Below are 21,941 nucleotides of genomic sequence, written 5' to 3' on the forward strand. Positions count from 1 at the left end.
TGATATTTCAATACCACTGTTCAAGTATCTTTCTACTTCTGAAGTACACAAATTGTCTTGTTCTATGAGATAACGGATAAACTAAAAACTCAGTCAACATCTATAAACAGTTAAACACTAACCATTGAAAACACAATACATAAAATGTAAGCAGAACATTGAAGTGACAAAAATTGAGCATATAGTAAAATGTAAACAATAACAAAACAAGCTATTAGTTGTGGTTCCAGTGTGCAAACAGAAAATGAAATGGAATGATTGCTCATAAGGATGCAGGGGAGCACACATCTGTTATCTAGCAGAAAAACAAATAATTACGTAATCATTAGCGTCTAAAAAGTGCACAACTAGTGCAACTCGGGGAATATTATTCAGTCCTGCTCGCCTGCAACAAGTGACGCTCGGGCAAGTTCCCCAATGAGCTAACAGAGAATCGTTAACTCCATAACGAATAAGTTCATAATAGAAATGCACTGTGAGAAAGAGATGAGTTTCACAATTATTGTTCTTTTTATCTCTTAACCAGCCTAGAACAAACACAAACTATGCCTGTTCTGGTTATGCTGTATTAATAACTTGCAACTGTATAATTAATTATGTTAAATTTAATGACGGATGTTGGTAAATTGAATTTTTAAAACATTGTAACAATTAGTTTTATGCAGGATAAAGTGTAGACTTTCTATTGTTCATAATGTATTTAACGATTAATAAACTTTCTTATTTTCTCATTTTCAGAGGTGAAATGAATATTAATAGTAGTTCCAGTGATAATAAACCTTTACAATTCAATTAATGTTTGTGCAGATTTGTAATTGTTTTTTTATCATTTTTGGAAAAATCTATTCATTATTGCAAGCTAAACTTGTCATAAGTTATCTTTTGAGTTTATTTTAGTGTTAATCATATTACATTGCTTCATAAAAACGTTTGCTTTGTGTTCATGAGGCTTTTAATTTTCTTATCCATTTATAAATATTGTAGATACAATTTTAAATATTAATTTGTCACATTTTGTGTGTTAAATAAACACAACACCTCAAAGCTCAATCAAATAAAATTGAAATTTTACTGGTTTGAAAATTCCTTATGAACATAAATGAATCAACATAATTCACAAAGAAGAGTAAACTAAAGTACCTTACATTTTAAATAAAGGGTACAAAAGGCCATTTAAGAGAAAATTCCATATACAAAGTAGTGTATTGTATTGACTGTGTATTACTGCAAGTATATTTTACTGAACAATACTTTGGTCTCAAGAATAAATTATGGTTTTGTTACTCTGAAAAATACAGTATTAAAAAAATTATTATTGTCAGTAAGAAAATTGTTTCCTGACTTGTATCCAGAACTATCTCCAAATCTTCAGTACAATGGAATAATTTTGTTGTTGTTGGTTTCAGATGGAAGGCTAATTGCTTGCAAGTCACGACAGCCCAGTGCAGAGCGTTTGCGTTACCTTGAGAGTAAAATTGCTGAAATTGAAGAGGCTCATTGTTGCTCCATTTGCATGGAGAGGAGAAGAAATGTGGCCTTCCTTTGTGGTCATGGTGCTTGTGATAAGTGTTCTTTGACTCTACGGATTTGTCACATGTGTCGGAAAACCATAACGAAAAAAATAAACCTGTACTGATAGTCATGTGAGTAGTTTTAATGATTTACTCTGACTTAATTATCCAACCAACTTAAGTTGTGGAAATCAAATTATGAGAGAGGTGTCTAGGTAAAATCTCTGCTCACTTTACAGACAGTCCAAGGTTGTTATGTGCTATTTCTCCACATTCGCATTGCAAAGTCTGTTACATACATCTACACAACACAGCATAATCATTTTTATCAAATTTAAGAAGCTCCATGAAACAAAATAATATATCAGTAGTATTTAGTAAAATTCTTTATAAAGATATATGAATTATTACTGGAAAAACCATTTGAATTTTTCGTTTTATAGAGATGTAGAAAATGTAGAAAAACTTGGATAGTAATTATATTCTAGATGATTATTACTCTTAACTATAATTATTATTACCTTTATTATGTAGCTGGTCTATCACTGACTCAAACCCTTTGACCGCTGCGAGCCACTATAGTGGCTCGAGATGTACGGTACCATGACCGCCATGGGCCACTATAATGGCTCTGTGAACTTTACGCCTTTGTCCTTATAGTTCAAACATAATATATATAAAATATATTTAAATATATTTATATCAACTTTGAATTGTATTGCTCTGCTTCATTTCAAATATAAAATATTGATATTTACTTGTTTCTATAGTAACAAGTGTATCTTCATCCTACAGCGGACTTTTTGAAATTTCTTTGAATTTTACTTAAATTACATTATTTTATGCAATTTCTGTGGAATATATTTGTAACTTTTAGTATATGCTCAAAACAATACGTACTTTTAGGTTAAAAAACGTTATTTGAGACCAAGTTACTTATTCAGTGTGTTTTTGGACCTCAAACTTAAGATTTCTTTTTTTTTTTTAATTACGAAAGGCATACATACTACTAAACAAATGTAAAAAAATAAAACTAATTTATTACATCAACTGAAAGTACATCTCTTCCCCTCAAAAACAAAACCAAAACTAAAAGGCTAGCTAAAAATTTACGAAAGTTATATAATTCAATATGTGACCATGCAAAAACGGGTGATTTTGCCGTGGCGGTATTTGAACCGTGCGGTGCTCAAACGTTTGGCGGTCTAGCGAACAATGGCGCGCGGGAGCGACGGTGCACTAAGGGTTAATTGGGTCAACTAGGCTTCTTCAAAATTAGTACCTATAGAACCACATGAATCACTGATTGAACAAATGTATCAAGTTTAATGGAGATAAAGTTGGTTTTTCATTAAGTCATTGGGGAAGACATACACGCTGGTTACGTACAGAACAGTCCTGGACTGAATACCGAGCCACACGCTAGTTGTGTGGTCTTTGTTTAGTTACTCTTTATTGTTATGGGTCATTATAGTTCTATAAATATCGTACAGAAACATTCATATGGTCTTTACTGGTTCCTTTACTAAGCAGGTAATACATTTCATTTAGTTTTGATACTTGTAGCATTGAATTGACCACCCGTATGTTGAAACATTTCACTATTGTTTTCGTTTGTCAGCTAATATAGGTGCAAGGTTAGCTGTGTTGTTTGTTTTTCTTTAGTAAGGCCTAAGAAGTAGTTTCATAAAGAGAACGAAGCAGGGAAAACCCATAGAATACATTGAAACTAAATGGGGGTATAGACAAACATAATCAAAAACTGTCTTCTTCCTTCCCTGTATTGTGGCACAGTGCAAATATTTTTGATTGACCCTAAGCACCCACACAATGATTTCCATTGAAAAGTAGAAAATTAATTCAGTACCAAGAATAAAGATGTTTGAATTTTAATTGGTAGTCAATTTGTTAATATCATAAAATTGTTGTATTTTATTTAACTCCACAAATCACCCAAAATTTAAAACTCTTATATAATATAGACTAGTTAACGCTTTTGAAAATCTTTTAACTTTTATCTACAACTATTTATTAGAAAATACATTGAATCATCCATTTTAGCACTTACATAAAATATTATTCATCAAACAGTTTTTTATATTAAACATAACTCTTTCAAATCACTTATAATTTGAAAAAATAGCCCTCACAACTGGTTTAATGACAAATTTCCTATTTTTCTTTCTCGTGTTCTTCAAATATGATACTCTTTATATTACTAAAATATTATAATACTCTAAGAAAATGTAAACTTTGGTTGATAGTCTGTTTCATTAATACCTTGAGACTCAATAAAAAAATTTAAAAATATAATTTTGAGCTTTGTCCAATTAAATTTACTTGTTTTTACTTCCCTTAAGTAGATTTTCAGATATTACTTGAATACCAAACTGTTTAATAGAAAAGGCTTATTGGAGTTGGTAATTCAGTGATATGTTCTGTTCATTCTATAGATATATTACAAAATGACAGATGAATTAAAAGTAGATGATAATGTTGTAAGTGAAAACATTGCTGTTGCTAATGTCTTTAATAACTTTTTCTTGAATATTGTAAATGATTTATCTATTGCAGAAGGTAAGCCAGATAATTTTTATAACCTGAAATATAAAGAGAAATTTTGCTCCAGCAATGAAGTTTCTTCTTTGTTTATTTATGCAGCATGTTTCTGAAGGGGATGGTAATAAGATGTATACAAGGTTTAAAGAGTGGTAAAGCTCCTGGAATTGATGGGATAGGCTCTACCTTAGTGAAAAAGAATTGGTCATGTTTATTGCAAAGGTTTTAAACAAACATAATTAATTTAAGCTTTTCAACAGGGGTGTTTCCAAGTAAACTAAAAGAAGCAGTTTGTAATACCAATTCATAAAAAGGGTTCTAAATTTGACTGTAACAATTATAGGCCTATATCCTTGTGTATCAACCTTCTCAAAAGGTTATAGAAAAAATTATGAAGCAGAGAGTAATGTCCTTTCTACTCAAAACAAAATTTTTTCAAAAAATCAGTTTGGTTTTCAGACTGGTATTAGTACGGAAAATGCTCTGTTAAATTTTATGGAGCAAGTTACTAATAATATTAATACCGGTTAAAAGGGTAAGTGGGCTGTTCATTGATATAAAAAAGCTTTTGACACTGTGGATCACACAATTTACTACTAAATAAGATTTATAATTGTGGTATTAGGGGGAATGCTTTATGTGGTTTAAGAGTTATCTATCTCAAAGGAGTCAATGTGTAAGAATACATAGCGTTTTGAGTAATATGGGAGAAATTAAATCTGGAGTTCCACAGGGTTCAGTGTTGGGAGCAATACTCTTCTTAATCTATATAAATGATCTATGTTTGGCCCCCGACTAAATGGAATGATCACATCATTTGCTGATGACACAGCATTATGCTATGCTGGTGATAATTGGGATGAGGTGGAATTGCTCATTGGTCAGGATTTAAAATCATTAAGATGGTGGTTCACACAAAATAAAACTAATCCTGAGTCCAGAGAAAACTGTCTATATTAATTTTTCGCTGAGGGATCTTAATGTGTCTCACAACTCTATAAAGTATGTATGTTTAGAATGTCTGTGTAAGGAAGGTGTGTGTGATGATAAATGTGTGACAGTGCGTAAAGGTGATGAGATTAAGTATCTTGGTGTAGTATTGGATAGGGAGTTAAAATTGGAAGAAACATATAAATAAGCTGAAATCAAAGTTTAACACAGTTATTAGACTTATGTATCATATTAGAGATATATGCCCAGTTGACGTATTGAGAACTGTATACTTTTCCCTAGTTAATAGTAGTGCTGTGAGTATGGCATTGTTTGTTGGGGAAGCTCGTACTATTCAAATATTTATCCGATTGTCACTCAGCAGAAGCAGCTAATAAGAATTATTTTAGGGAAAAAATAGATATGAACCATCCTTTCCTCTCTTTTTGAGCATGAAAATATTACCAGTTAGATATTTGTTTGTATTTAAGGTGTTAATTATGTTTTTATATGCAGAGTGGAAATTTACCCAGTAATGATGGAACTTATCGATCTAGACTAAGAAGGCCAAATCTGTTGCAAACTCCAAGACCGTTTTTAACCTTTTTCCCAGAGAACGTACTTTTATGTAGCACCAAAGATTTTTAACATATTACCTGAACCTTTGAAAAGAATTAAGGCTAGTAGGAGATTTAAAACAGAACTTAAGAAATGGCTATTCTTGCAGGATGATATTGATGGTCTAATATATTCTAGGATACATTGAGAACATATATTGTTCCTATATTATGCTGTACTATATTGAATTGCTATGCATATCATATTTTTTATACATTAAGGGGATCAAATCAAATTTTATTGAGTAAATAACGAATAACATGGAAATTTATGGAATAATCTATATTTTGTTTTTTACTAACTTAAAAAATTTGTTATAAAAGTAAAGTACTGATAAAAGAAATTAACTAATTTTTGAGGAACCTCAAAGCAGGTATTACCTATGAGGTCCTAAATTTCCTAACCATTAAAAGTTTTTTTTTTTAAATTTATGGCTGAATATGACTGTTGTATCTAAGCATCTAAATATGTTCTGAAGTACCTAAAAGAATTGTATCTTGCTTTGTTATAAGTATTGTTATTTATTTATACTATTAAGATTATTTATCTATTTATCCTTGTATTGTTATTTAATTAGTTTCTAGGGGTATGCGTCTGTTGTTGTTTTCTTGATGCTGGATGAAATGTTAATTATATACAATGTATTATATGATTTGAATGTTGTATGGTAATGGGAAATAAATTATTTCTATTTCTATTTCTATTTTTGACAGAGAGCTATTTCTTTATTTACATATACTGATTCTAATGATCATCCAGATACCTGAGAAACTTGATATTTGGCAAACTTGTAGCTTTTGACATACAATTAGTAAATAAAGGCAATGACCTTCTATTGTAAAAACTTGCTTGGTTCTGAAGTTTCTAAAGTGTTGTCTGTTGATTGTGAATATAATTAAATTAATAGTGATAATTGTAATGAAAGCGTTAAAGTTTGTTGTACTTGCAGCTGCTACTTGAAAATTACAAGGTGGTATCAGAAATGTTGGATTAGGTCTGCTAATTTTTGTTTTCTTACCTGGGTTATTTTAATTTTTATTTATTATCGTAGGGCCATTTTATTTAATTTATTATTGGCTGTTATCCCCTTTGAAATAAGCTCCATTTGAGTTGATACATTGAACCCAGCGTTTTCCATGGCTGGAAAGTATCTAAATCTGGTGAATAGGCAGGATGTGGAACAGTAGCCATGTTGTTTTTGTTCAAAACTGTTGTTTTCTTGGAAACGTGAGCTAGAGAGTTGTTGTGATGCAACAGTCAGTTTTTGTCTTTCCACAAATCAGACCTTTTCGACTTACATTTTCTCAAAAGCCTCATAATGTCACAATAAAAGTCAGCATTCACTTTAACAACAGGTGGCACGAACTCACGATAAAAAATGCCTTTAATGTCAAAAACCACAAGACGGTCTTCATGATTAAAGTGCCAAATTTTTCCAACAATTTCATCTGTTTTGCTCGTGGAACGATGATCATCTTCAATTAAAGTTATGCCAGCCTTGAAACAAGGATACCACTCAAAAACCTGTGTTCTGCTCAGTAAATGTTCTTCAAAAGCTTTTTAAAGCAGTTCAAAAGTTTCCGTTGGTGATTTCTTAAGTTTAAAGCAAAACTTGATGTAAGTTCGTTGCTCAAATTCATCATCTATCTCAAAAGTCACTACGTAATGATAACACACAACAACAAAGCACAACTTGTAGACATAACCTAACCACTCACAATAACGAAACTCAACAACAATGACTCAGTGGCTATTGTGGGAGAGGCTACTAGCGCTCTGGCTTGTACAGTAAAAAAATAAAAAAAATGGTGAGTATAGTCCGGGAACTTTCTGATACCACCCTGTATTTCAAGATTATCAATTACTGTTATAAAACAAATGAGCATTGTCAAACCTGTTTATTTTTCATTTGTACTGTAAAAGGGTTTAATAGTCCGGTCAATTTAGACATTGACCCTTGCAAAAATTCCCCGAAAGCTGAAAATTTGCATAGATGTTAGGGACACCATTATTATGAAATTGTGAAAAGTCCCCATCGATCGATCCCATGTCTGCAAATTGTTTTATTCAAGGTCAAATTTCACAAAAATAGGTTTTTTGAATTTTTCAGTGAAACTGTTAGTTTTATGAAAAAAAATGTCAGACAAAAATTGTGATCATGCAATTATCTACAAAAATGCTTCTTATGCTTTTTTTCATAACACTAACCATTTTTGAGGAAAAACAATTACAAACTTTTCTTATGCTGTATTGTCTATAATATAAACAGGTTTTCACGCCACCTATGAGGAAGTGTACCTAGCGCGATTTTTTTAATGTGGTTTCCCCGGTAGGCCTATTCCAGTAAAATTTAATGAATGTTTTGTTATTCTTCTTCTTTTCAGTCGTTGCACTTTTGTCAGTGTGGTTGTCGTCGATCAGGTACAGCTCGAGTGACAAGTCCCCGTTATAATTTATTATAAACATATTTTATTCATCATCATCGTAATTAATTATTTCCTCTTCTTCCTCTCCATCTTCTTCTCTCTCTATTTTCTTCTTCTTCCTCATCTTTTTGAGTAGACGTAAATTGTACTAACAGCGATACATCAGTTGTTTCGTCGTTTATGTAAAGACCTTCTTCTGTTGGAGATTCAACATTTGAACACGATTGGCCTTGACAAGTGGTGCACACTAGTGAACAAAATAAGCCTACTTTTTTGCAGCCGCATTTTAAGTTACACCCCTTTTTGCAGTTGCAAAAAACAGAATTAAGGAGGTTTTCTGGTGCAGGTGGAAGAAGTGTGTGGGTTGGTTCCAGTGCATTATTGACATGCTTCCAACCCCATTGTTCTGGGTCTAGTTGATTACCAAGCCACACCTGAACCTAGTAATATACACGATAAAACTGTTGGTGAGCGGAAGCCATGGTTTGAGGAAGGCAGGCTAATTGCACACATTTTTTATTACGTGTTTGTTTTGCAAAAGATAAGTAATGTAATTTGTCTATGGAAGTAATTTTTTGGAGCTCCATATACAGACAGAAGAAAGCGAGTTTCTTGTGAAGAGTTGATATCTTCGAAAGCTTGTGCGCAAGTAATAAAATTTTCTTTTTCAAACAATTAAAAAATTTTTGTTTTACCCCTTCAAAACATTGCTGATGTTGTATCACAGCCAGTCATAGCATGTAAAAACTGTATATGACTGAACCGATTGATTATTTTCCCGAATAATTGCTGCTGCAGTTGATAGGACCTTCAATTGCTCTTCTTCGCCTTTAGGTCTTTTTCACTCCAAGTTTGATTGCTAATATCATGATAATTAACAAGAAAACATACAATGTTAATTGTCCTAATTTCTGAGTAATAATGACTCTATTACCATAATTTAACTTCAATCGTAATTTAATTTTTCTGTTATCAACACTTACGTTTTTACAAATATTTTCTAATTCTTCTAACGTAAACTGGCAGTCATCACTATTTTTAATATATGAAAATATTTCCCCCATGGCGAGATACAATGCTTCATCTTGAGGCCGACTTAGCCTCCAGAGGTCAGCTTTAAAAATGATACAAAGTTATCATTATGGTACTTAGCTTCAGCATCAACTAAATTGTGTACAAACCCGATGCGAGTAACAATAGTTTTTGCGGTGTCATCAGAACGAGACTGAGCTGCTTTCATAACCGAGTCTTTAAATGAAAGAGTTCTAATGTTACAAATTTTATGACGAGATTTCTGTTCTTGTTTCTTTTTGTATTCCTCACTCAACTCGTCGCCGCAAAATAAACAACAATTTTTAAAAGAAAAATATGACTCACTTACATGTGTTCTAGTACGAGGAGGACTTTTTGAGAGGTACTAGCTGATTCATCTTCATGTTGCCATTTTACTGCTGCAATTGTACTCTTTCTATTGTATTGTTTGCGACACTGCACATGATTTGTCGCTGAATTTACATTCTTCAAGTAATTAGTAAATTGATTCCCCCCTTGAATACTCGTGTTAAGTAACATCTTCATGCCGCGATCAAATATAACACATTCACTTGAAGATAAAAGTTTAGTGCAAATAAAACACTATTGCGACATATTTTCAACAAAAAGTGAATACAGCATAAACTTTAGCAGAGAATATTTGAAATAACTACGTGTTTTCACTACAAAGGAATTTTCAAGACTAACAGTGATTTAGGTGCGACCTCAGAAAAGTAGGTAGACGGAACGGCCACTCGAACAATGGAATGACAGGGCACATGGTCCCTTAAAATTAGGTACTCGGTTTTTTTTAATATCATATTCTCAGAATTATCGGTCAATATGAATGTATTAGTCACGCAGACTTACAGTTTTACTTATATTACACGCCCAATGATATCATAAACAGCTTAGTTGTGCTTATTATGGACAATACAGCGTAAGAAAGTTTGTAATAGTTTTTTCTCAAAAATGGTTAGTGTTATGAAAAAAAGCATAAGGAGCATTTTTGTAGATAATTGCATGATCAACAATTTTTGTTTGTCATATTGTTTCATAAAACTAACCGTTTCGCTAAAAAATTCAAAAAACCTATTTTTGTGAAATTTGACCTTGAATAAAAAATGTTGCAGACATGGGATCGATGGGGACTTTTCACAATTTCATAGCAATGGTGTCCCTAACACCTATGCAAATTTTCAGCTTTCTGGGAATTAATGCAAAGTTACCCCTATTTTTTGGCAAAATCGACCGGACTATGATGTTAGTGATAATTTGGTATTCAGTTCAGTGTAAACTGCAAACATAATACTGTGGAAAAATATATTGTTGATTTTAGTGAGAAAAAGTTGATGTGGGTTTGTCTTCTATATTTTTTTCTTTTTAACACGTTCAATGCGGTTGCGGTAGATCTACTGCACGGCTGCCTCGCGCCAGGCGCGCATGACGTAGATCTACTGCACAGCGCCATTGTTTAGAAACCCAGTCAGTGTGCTCTCAGCACTCGTCGTGTATGGTTGTCCGTTTTGCAGCAGCGAACGTGTTAAGCAAATATTTTTAAATATACAGCAAAACATTTTTCCTCTGATAAAATGTGAACCATTAGAAAAATATACTTAGTTTATTAAATTAATGTTTAATATTAAACAAAACTTGCTTTAAATTTTTGCTTATTGTTTAATTCATTTTATTTTTTTTATAAAGTTAACTCTTTAAAATTTTTGCCTTATTTTGTTTATTATTATTTTATAGTATAGGAACATTTTCCTTTTAAAAACTGTTTTAAATTTATAGCTTAAATCATAGCTTTATTACAAATATAAAAAAAAATAGTTATATGGGTAAAAGAAAACTCTTACATTTTACAAAGTATAATTGATGCCACCAGGCCTGAAGAGGACAGAATGATTACTACCTCAATAGCTTTGAATTGTTATGTATGTACTTTCATATACATCTTGTAGTGATGCTGGTTTTTTGGTTTGTTTCAGATATATAACGTGTTCCTTGAATAAAATTCTGCGTTCCTTCCAACAATCAGTCTTTTCAACTGAGATTACCAATTGTAGATTATGTACATATTTTTATACAATTTTAGTCCATATTCAACAGTCAAATACATGTTTTTTTAATTTTTAATATAGTTAAAAGACTGGATTAGTAAATATTATAATTATTAATATATTTGTGAAGCATGTGAGTAATTAATATAGCCTAATATCAGAGTTGTGATTTTCTATCCAAGTATTATAAATAGGTAAGGTAAAACTTTCAATTGAATTGAATTTTACTTCTATTTTATTATTTTTTGTGCATCATTGAGTTTTAAAAGGTTTTATTGGTATTGGTATACATATGACTATTTTAGTAAACATAAAAACGGAATAGGACTGGAATAGTCTGGCATGCTCAGGTATTGTGGTTATGTATTAATTATTTTTATGTAAAAGTTATCATTAATTGTTGATCAAACTGGACAAGGTATTACAAATCTGAGTACTATGGGAGACAATAACTCAATAGTAACTTAATAAAGTTAGAGAGGAACTGTATATATACTTAAGTATAAAACTCTTCTTTTAAAATGTAAAAGTTTTAAATTTGTTAGTATTTATACTTTATAATACTATTAATAATTTAAAAATTAATTATTAACCCTTCAACGCGTTTTGCCGTACTAGGTACGTCATGACACTTTTACTTGAGATCGCGTTTTGCCGTACTGAGTACGTCATGGAGTAGTCGGTTATTTTTGTAGCTGTAACAGACGACTATCGAATGTTTTCAATGAAAAATGTATACCAATCGAAAGGAGAAGATTCAAACTTTCGATTAATTGAGTCGATATCTCGAAAAATCGATCTTTAGAAAAAATATCTGAGTAATCAGCTGCATTCAAGACGACGTCATTGCCGTGCAGCCGATCGTTTGTCAGCTTACGTTTGTTGTTGTTTACAGTCATTGTTAGTGTGATGGTTATGTTCAACTGACATATTTTTGTGTGTTTTACGTTCCTTTGTTTAGTTATTATTATTAGTTTTACAAGCTAACTATATTGTTTTGAAGAAGGAAATCCCGTTTTGACAGGAATAATTTGTTGTGTTTTATAAACATGAGTTGGGGATGGTTTGTAGGTTAGCTAGCTAACCTTTTAGGGAAATTAACCTAAAGTAGGTTAATTTTGTTTAATTTGGCTAATTTTAAACACTAACAACATAGAAGTATAATAAAATAATTATAAACTTGGGTAATTTGCTTATATTATTTATAAAAAACAAAATCTCTAAAAAAACCGCTAGAAAAATCAACGCAGGAGGGAGTATGACCATGAAAAAAAAATAACGCGTTGAAGGGTTAAGAAGTATCATAACCAATTGTCAATTTATTATGTAGCTATCCTGTTAATCTCAGCTGATAAATTAGTAGTCCTTGGTTCACCTTATCACCTAATCAACAACTGACCAAGTTATCTGCTCCTTCAAATCCCAATTCCCCAAAGAGTTAGGACATAATAGGTAGGTTAATAAATAATAAATATATTGCTACCTCAAAAAATAGTTTTAAAGTATGTAAAAATACTTAAAGCATTAAAAACCCACCAGCTTTACCTCCAATCTCTAGTGCAGTGTAACTGACATTCACAGGATCGGCACATGGTGGGTAAGGCTTATCTGTCATACAAATTGCCCGATTGCCACATGCTGCTATACGAAGAGTGTCGACTCTGTCTTGGCAGGCATTATAAAGTCATGGTTGACCACCATAATGAGTTTAATTATCATGTATTCGGTGTTAGTATAAAATACTTAATAAGACGTCTATGCCTTTGGCTTAAAAATTTTAGATGTCCGCCATTTTTATACTTGTACAGAGTTATTTAATATTTGTAGCAGTAATTTATGTTATAGATTCATATCCAATTGAGATTTCGTACTGCAATTTAACATTTTTTTAGTGATTAATTTTTTAGGAAAGATGCAAACAGGTGGACATGTGGCAAATTGTGTAAGATAAGATCTTACTTTATATCAAATTTATAATTTATTACAAATAATCTGTATAAGCTTGATAAATTAAGTAACTGACACCCTATACTTATATATAAAAGGTGTTTAATATTATATATATATATAATATATATATATATATATATATATATATATATATATATATATATATATATATATATATTATACTATAAGTGGTAATAGCGTAATTTAATTTTAATAAAAATTGAATAATAAAAAGTACTTACTCTGCTGGGACTCGAACCCGGAACTCACACTTGTATATATAAATAAGTTACCACTATTTCAGAAAATGGTTTAGAGCATAAAAATTGCAAAGATATTAAATATAATGTACATTTATAAAAAAAGTGTCCAATATTTCAGAAAATGGTTCGCAGCATAAAAAAAATCAAGGAATGTATATTTGCAAATGCTTTGTTTTCTAAATGAATATTTTTGTAGAAAATATTTTATTTTAACCCTCCCACTGATCGGCTATTCATTTTGAGGTACACTCTATAATGGCCAGCAACTAATTTTAAGTCGTTGTGTCATCTCCGCTTCCATGACGTTTAACAATCCAAGAAGGCTTTAACCCTGACGAAAATAATAACTATGTGTACCCAATGAACTGAATAAATATTGAAATTGAAACAAACCTCGTCACTTGAATTTAGCAACTTATAAGTAGTTGTATAGTTAGTGCCAACCATATCATACCAAAAGGATTTTGCGTTTTGCAAGAATGAAGCTTAAATCACTTTTTTGTTACAAGTCTATACATTTTCTTTATATGTATAAAAAATTGGTTGCCTAGCTACTGCACACGTGTTTCTTTAAAATGGCAAGCAACTCAAATCTAGTGTTTGCATAAAGCATGTACTTTTTTAGCAGTTTGGAAAACCCCTTGCAAATTGGTCAAAATGGGCCTGCCAGTACACAAGCCCCTATATGGTCAGTTGGAGGGTTAAAACTGCTGAAAAGCCAGATACATTCCCTTGTTGTTCCCTTGGTCTATACCAAAAATATAACATATACTAATGTAGTATTTTATCTGTCGTACAAACAGTTGGTACTTATTTTGGTATAATAAAAACAGACCACTGCAAATATCTACTCATTGTGCTATAACATGTAATTTCATACTTTTTCATGATATATGAGGTTGAGTGAAAAAGTTCCTGGAATCGATTTAAATATACACATAGCGCCGTTTCTGGTAGAGAATATGTTGTACAGCAGTTAGTACTATTCCTGGGGAGTGAATATCTGTAGCATTGATATCGCCGTTGTCACTGTTTACTTGTGAAATGAAATGAAATGAAAAATGACTTTATTAGAGGCGAAGTTAGGACTATAAAGTCCTCTCTACCACTTAACCTCAAGTGGAGAGTGTTTTTGTGTATCTGCAAGTTAAACTTCTCGATAAAAAAAGTAAATTAGTGAATAGCGATCAAACATTAAATTCTGTGTTTTGCTTCAAGTGACTTAGTGAGGCTCTTGAGATGTTTTTCTTGCTTATGGAGACGAGACAATGAAGAAGTGTCAAGTTTAATAATGGCACAATCGTTTTTATTAAGGTCATGTAAGCATTGAAGATGACCCTTGCTTGTAGTGGACGTCCTACAACTGCAACCAGTGATGAAAACCTTAAGCAAGTACGGCAAGTTGAACGAGCAAACAGAAGGCTAACAATTGATAAAATTGCATTTGAGGTAATATCATCACATAGTGATGTCTACAGCATTATTCGTAACCATTTGAACATCCAAACATATTTGTTTTTGAATGGTTTCAAAAATGCTGACTGCCGACTACAAATAAAATATAATTTTAAAGTCTGGTGAGTTAATTGATATGGCCTATGCAGATCCTGATTTTTTGAAAAGATTTGTAGTTGGTGACGAAACATGGTGTTTTCTCTGTGACCCTCAAACAAAACATCATTCCTCTACAAGGAAAACATAAATATATCTAAGGAAAGTAAAACTACGCTTGAACAAAAGCAAGGGAAACATTATGTTAGAAGTGTGTTTTGACTCAAAGGTTTAATTCACTAAGAGTTCATTCTAGATGGACAAACAGTGATCAAAGAATCTAATGTAGAAATTTTTAGGCGCTTGAGAGATGCCATCAGGTGGAAATGCCCTGAAAAATGTGTGGGAAACCATTGGTTTTTGCTTCATGACAATACCTCCGCACATCAGTTGGTGCGTAATTATCTAGCCAAAAAGTGTTACCGCGCTAACAAAAGTAGGTGAATGCACTCTACTTGCCTGATGTAGTGCCAGCTGATTTCTTCCTGTTTAAACAGTTGAAAACATCAATGAAGGGAAAACGATTTGCATATGCTGAGGCTGTCAAGAAAATATTGACCTCCTGATATGAAATTTTGTTTTAAAATTAAACGTTCATTTTAAGTAATACATCTTTTATTGATTACTTATATTATTACTTTTTTAAATTTAGTCATGAAGACCTAAGATTTACATATTATTAAGAAAAATTCATAACTTTATTACACCATTAATCTTCCAATTGGCAGTGTTAAAAGCTGCTCAGTGGCAGGCAGATGTTTGGAGGAATACAAACATATTTGCATAAATTAATAAGAAATATAGTTTTTATTTAAATATAATTATATGTAGAGAAAAAGATCCAAATTTTGATCGTCACTTTCTTTTTCAATTATAAACCGTTAAATATCAAAGAAAGGTGACTTAACGATTGAGAAATTATAGCTGCAAAAATCTATCAAATTAACCAATGAACTATATAAAAAATATAATTCTTTCCTTAAGTAAATGTTTTTTTAAATGTGATAAAATTTATGATTTTGAAACTGTGTTCTACATTTTGATTACCAGTTATAAGACACTTTGAAATAATTAAAATATAGAAAAAGTATTACATTTTGTAAATGTAATGACATTATTAAAAGAAAACTTTGTTATAGAAAATTATCATTTTGTAAATTCTCATTATTATTCTGACCAAATGTGGCACATAACATGTACGAAAAAAGTAACAGGAATTGTTAAGTTTGGGGAGTGTAATTGTCAATATTTTGTTATATTGTTGGTACTCATGCTCTTGAAGTATTATAACATTTCCAGCTGTATTCATTATTAACTTTTTCAGTGACAGCTGCTAAGGCTAGACGTGTTTTATGAGATCAGCAATTTTTATTTGTTAAAAAAATGTGTTTAAAATTTTGTGTGAAAAATGAAATAAAGTGTAACAAAGTGTGGGAAATGTTGAGAAATTTTGACAAAGGCCTATGGTGAGTTTGATTTTGAGTTAAACAAGGGTTTACTAATGTTATAATCATTTCAAAGATGGCTGTGAAGACATTGAAAATTTTGAATTCTTTGGACACGCCAGCACATCAACAACTGATAAAAAACATTTAAAAAGTGAAAGCATTGGTTATGGAAAATCACCATTATTATGATCAGAGAAATCACTGATGATGTCAGCATATCAATTGGCTTTTGCCATGACATTTTTGCCAAACGTTTTTGGTATGAGACATGTGGCAGCAAAATTTGTTCCAAAATTGTTTAACTTTTGTAAAAAACAATGGTGAATGTAAGTTGCTCTAGGAGTCACTAAATGAAGACAATAAAGATGCACAATTACTGAAACATGTTATAGTAGGTGCAAGAATATAACACATGGTTTTATTCACATGGGTTTATGAATATAACATCAAAACAAAGGCTAATCATCCTAGTGGAAACATTCTGGATCGCCAAGAACAAATAAAGGCTTGATAAGTGCAGTCGAATGTGAAGATTCTTTTATGTGTTCGTTCCATGCTCACTGTGTTTTATTGGTATGGTACATTATGAATTCTTCCCACAAGGTCAAACGGTCAACAAGGAGTATTACCTAGAAGGTCAACCTGTTTGCATGAAGAAATCAGAGGCAAAATGCCCAGATTTGTTGCAAAACGATTCATGGCTTTTGCACTATGACAATGCACCTGCTCACACTTCATTGCTTGTTTGTGAATTGTTGGCCAAAAACATTACTGTAACAATGCCCCAGCCTCCGTATTCTCCAGAAATGGCTCTGTGTGACTACTTTCATTTAAAAAAATAAATAGAACCTTAAAGGACCATCAGGCCCTAAGGAGAGGGAGTAAAACAAACAAAGATGACATTACATGTGTATCGCTGAAAGAGCTAAAGGCTATCCTAAAGTGCTTGCATATGTACATAATGTCCAATGAGGACTATTACTAAGATAACATTAATGTAGACGAATAAATAATTATTTTTCTTAAAAAAAATGAAAATTCTTACTTTTTTAACATACCTTATACTATTTACAGTTCTCCATTGTAATCATCAGAATATAGTCAGACAGAAAATCATCATCGGTTTTTTTCTCATTGAAAAATCCAAATAATGACTGTTATAAGAAAATGATTTTTTAAAGTGGGTAGTTTTATGTGTTGAGTCAGGAGTAGTATTAATGTTTTATGTAAAATAATTATGTTGGGAAATGAGAGGTTTGGTGTGCACACTTTTGTAAGTTTGAATCAGGATGTCTATTATATATGCACCCCTCACTATCAAAATTCAAATATCTTTAAAATGGTTTCTGCATGATTAGTTTAAAGTTTAAATTGCTTATTATTCTAATTGTTTTTTTTCCTGAGCTTCGAAAATAAAAAAAATAGAGAACCTATTCTTGAAAAGGTTGGTCAGTCGTTGCAACTGAAACTAATTTAACGTGATGGTATAAAAGTAAAAGTTTCACTGGAACAACTGCGACAACCCCGCCGTTGAAACAAATGCCTGGATTTGTACTAGTACTGGAATGATAGTTGGAGTGATGGGATAGCTGCGAAGTTATATGTTGCAACGAGTCCATAGAGGCTATATTTATTATTATCTGCTTTTCTTCCCCTCTGTCTCCAATCCTATTTTTGCTGGAGATTTTATTTTTATTCAGCAGTTTTGAAATATATTTTTATAAGTTACATTTTTTGTAATTTTTTATCTCTAGTTTTAAAAATTATTTCTGTTATTTTCCTATTATATGTTATTAATGATTAATATTATTAATTTTTATCTTATAAAACTGTACATAATTATTTATAATTTATATAATATTTTATGTAGTAGAACCCAAACCAAAGTAAATAAATATTGTATTTCAAATATTTTTTTATGTGTTTGTAAAAATTGTTAGAATTTCAATCACTGATTATTAATAAATTTTATATGTCCTTTAACTTAGTTACGTTGCAAAGAAGCAAATCCGATGCATGCAAAGAGATAAAACGTAATGAAATAAATATGTTTGTAGCAACAAAACTGCTTGCAGGAACCGTTTTATGGCTGTGCCGAACTTGTTGCAACGGTTCTGCGACTGGAATGATTTTTCACACCTCTAATAATTACGCTACATGTGTTGCTATGTCACATGTCAAAATGCTACATGATTGTATTCAGTTTGTTTAAACACTTATTTATTCTGTGATTTTGTCTGTGCAATCATGGTTACCGATACGAGCAATATGAAAATGTTCACTAATGCTCAGCCAAATCATATGAGGTGACATGCACCATCATCAAACTTGATAGTCCTTGTATATAAATGAAGTTTAATGCAAAATTTCTAATCTACAGGTTTATTCATTTTTGAGATATAATGCTGACAGCTAGAATGAAATGAAATTTCTCCAGGCCCTTAAGTTATAGACTGCACTAGTGCTCACCAGTGGAAGGTAATATTATTAAGAATACATAACGTTAGGTGTCTTTTATGTTGTATTGGTTTTTAAATATATAAAGAGGAAATGTAAAATAAATCTATACTGTTTATAAATTAAAGTCACTTTATGTGTTGGTCTGTTTGTGCATCGATATTTTCTAAATTGCACAACATATTTTGATATGATTTTCAATGTTGGCTTTGTTATGAACTAGGGCAAGTTCTTAGGTATGTACATCAATATTTTCATATTAGAGATGTAGCCTTAAAAAGCATTGATAAAAATATGTACAATAATAAACCTTTTTAACACTTTTGATATATTTTTTATTTCGTACGGTGTACATTTCAAATTCTAAGAATTCATCATCAGGTACATTTAGAAATGAATTTTATATAGAAAGTAAATAAATGTTTGTATAAATAGAAAATTTACATTTCTGGGTGCTTTCATTGTTAATACGACTAAACCTTACGACTTATAACAGAATAATGTACTACGGAATTGTACATTTCAACAAGGCCTGCATAAAAGTTGACAGTGCCATATATTTATCTCCATAGAAAAACGCAATAAACATTTTTCTCTTTTAAAGTTTACATTTATTTTAGCATTTCCAAAGCAATTTAGATTAATAAAGTATGCATTAGGATTAGGTCAAATTACTCTTAAGCAAATAATTTAAATTAATATTTTGGTAGATAGGTACTATGTTTAAAAGCCCGCGTGTTTTAGTTGTGCGACTTATGCCATAAGGTTGGAGCCTACGCTCTGATTGGTCGAGCGGGCATCATACCACACTTCATTGTGTATAATAATGAAATCTAAGATTAAATATTCTTTAACTAAAGTTAAATAAGACAGATTATTAGATTAATTACCTTAGTATAGTTTTAGATCCCCAAATTTAGCAGTTATTGTTATTTTATTGTTGTATCATAGTAAAGAAAAACATTTTGTTTTTCAACGATTTAATTCTTGTTTAGTGTTGTTTTAGTAGGTATAATAATTTGTGGTAATTAAAAATTACATGATTTTGATAGCAGGGTAGCTGTATGTGTCTACTTTTTCATTTGAAACTACTAAATGTAAATAGGTGATGGTGTTGAAATTGGTGTAGTTAAAATTTTTCCTGCCAAATAAGTAAACAAGTTAGACCTTTCAAAGAATACTTATCTATCTACTAAAAGTACAACTAATTTATTTCAGGTTTGGAATAAAAGTTAATGAAAAAATGTGGAAACCAACTGGAATCAATCAATAAACTTTGGGGACAAAACACATGTAGCTTCATGGTGTGAATACCAAGCAAAAAAAAGACAACATTTAACACAAAAAATGTATGCTTATTAATCTACAGATGCTTTGTTTGAGTAAACATAATCTATAAAAGTTTTATTCTGAGTTTCAAGTATTGGATACATAAGTGTTGTATCTCAGATATCTAAATAATCAGTTGTAGTCAGGAACTTGTTACAATGGCCATAAATATACACGTTTTTACAGATTTTCTTGATTGTGCCAATAAGGCTAACTCAACATTGGAGTCGGAAATTTAATTCACTCAAACCAGAAGTTCTCGCACATGTGCACAGCCTATGAAATTGTGGGCAAAGCCGCGGGTAACTCCTAGTCATATAATAAAAAAGATCACTTTTGTCCTTAAAAGATGGAATAAATTAATTTTTTTAGAACAAATTAAAAATATGATAAACATATTGTTGAAAAAGAAAATGTATGTTATATGTACCATATATTTTTCTGTAGAATATGTTTTAGGAGATTCTTATTAGAAATGTAAAATTAAAAATTAAACATACTAATAAATTGTTTGTAAAATAAGAAAAAAATGGAAAAAGTATAAAAAGTTTGTAGAGTATACTTGAAATACACTTTAAAAATTATAAAATACATTCTCAACTATACAGTTACAAGACATTTCACTTGTCACAACAATCTTATTATCACAACATAAACACAGTTAAAAATCCCAATTGCATTTACTTGTAATGGTCAGAACAACACAGTGCAGAATATCAGAACATAAGGAACAGCAGAGGGAAAGAATGGCCAAGAATCAAGGTCTACATATCAGCACCTGTTTGAATTCTTGAGCCCAAATGCATATTGCCGTAAACAAGAGTTCTACTACTATTTACTGTAAATATGAAAATAAATAGTTCTGTAATGAATTCAATCATCTGTTTTACATAGGTCTAATACAAGATTGTTATCGGTTTTTTTCCATTATCCTGAAACTGTTGAAATATGACAAAATTTTAAACAGAAAAAGTTTTATTTATTGGCTGTTTATCTAATGTGCACCACAGCATGGGTTGTTATTTGAAAAAAGTTGAGTTCATCACTTTTAAGTTTATTTTATTTTCCTAATTTTTGTGTTATATAAATGCTTTATTTTTCAAATTTGGATTATGGGAAAGTCCCTTGCTTTATAATTGTCACAAAAGAGATGTCATTAAGAGTTCTAGAAACAAATTGTATTCTTGTACAATGCACAAAGAATTACAATAATATAAAATGTAAAAACAGTTTTTAAAATTTTACAAAGGTTTAAACATTTCAACTCTGTAGATATAGCTAACCATAATTTTAAAAATGTACTAAAATAATCAGAGTGTGAAGATCTTTGAAATTAGGTATAACATGTCCTTTGTTGACATTTTACAATTTTCCAAAACTGACTCCCGTGTTTCTGGGCACGTAACATTCGTAAAAATTGTTTTCCTGAGTTCTTAGGTGTTGAAAATGTGTGGTTCGAGCTTTTATTTCAATTTGCTATGCCAATACAGGTAGTGAGTGGCCCTGATTGTCTGATATACTCTGTATATCTGACTGCCAAACGGAAATGTTACTGAAATTTGTTTCTACAATACAGTTTTTAATCAAAATTTGCATGTTTTGAAGACGCTCTTTGTAATAGTACAATTTTCTTATGAACAACACTTCCTGAATAACCAATTAGTGAATGAGGTTTAATTTCAGTGAAGTCATGAAACCCATCGTGAGGTTGCTATCGTGATTGCAGGTTTTCACAAAATATTTATAAAGATTGAATAATTTATGTGTTTTAGCACATTTAAGATTAAACACAATAAAAACTGTA

General features: G+C 31.0%; 1 protein-coding gene across 1 annotated transcript in view; it reads left to right on the plus strand.

Moving 5' to 3' along the window:
* The window catches only part of LOC124360701 (E3 ubiquitin-protein ligase MIB2), a 103,588-nt gene extending 92,287 nt beyond the window's left edge, over positions 1 to 11,301 (plus strand). The window contains exons 15-16 of the mRNA XM_046814529.1: positions 1,407 to 1,643; positions 11,068 to 11,301. Coding sequence (XP_046670485.1) covers positions 1,407 to 1,636 — 230 coding nt within the window. The 3' untranslated portion in view covers positions 1,637 to 1,643; positions 11,068 to 11,301. The remainder of the gene's footprint in view (positions 1 to 1,406; positions 1,644 to 11,067) is intronic.
* Positions 11,302 to 21,941: the final 10,640 nt, after the last annotated feature.

Source organism: Homalodisca vitripennis, chromosome 4 (genome assembly GCF_021130785.1).
Source record: "Homalodisca vitripennis isolate AUS2020 chromosome 4, UT_GWSS_2.1, whole genome shotgun sequence".
NCBI lineage: Eukaryota > Metazoa > Arthropoda > Insecta > Hemiptera > Cicadellidae > Homalodisca > Homalodisca vitripennis.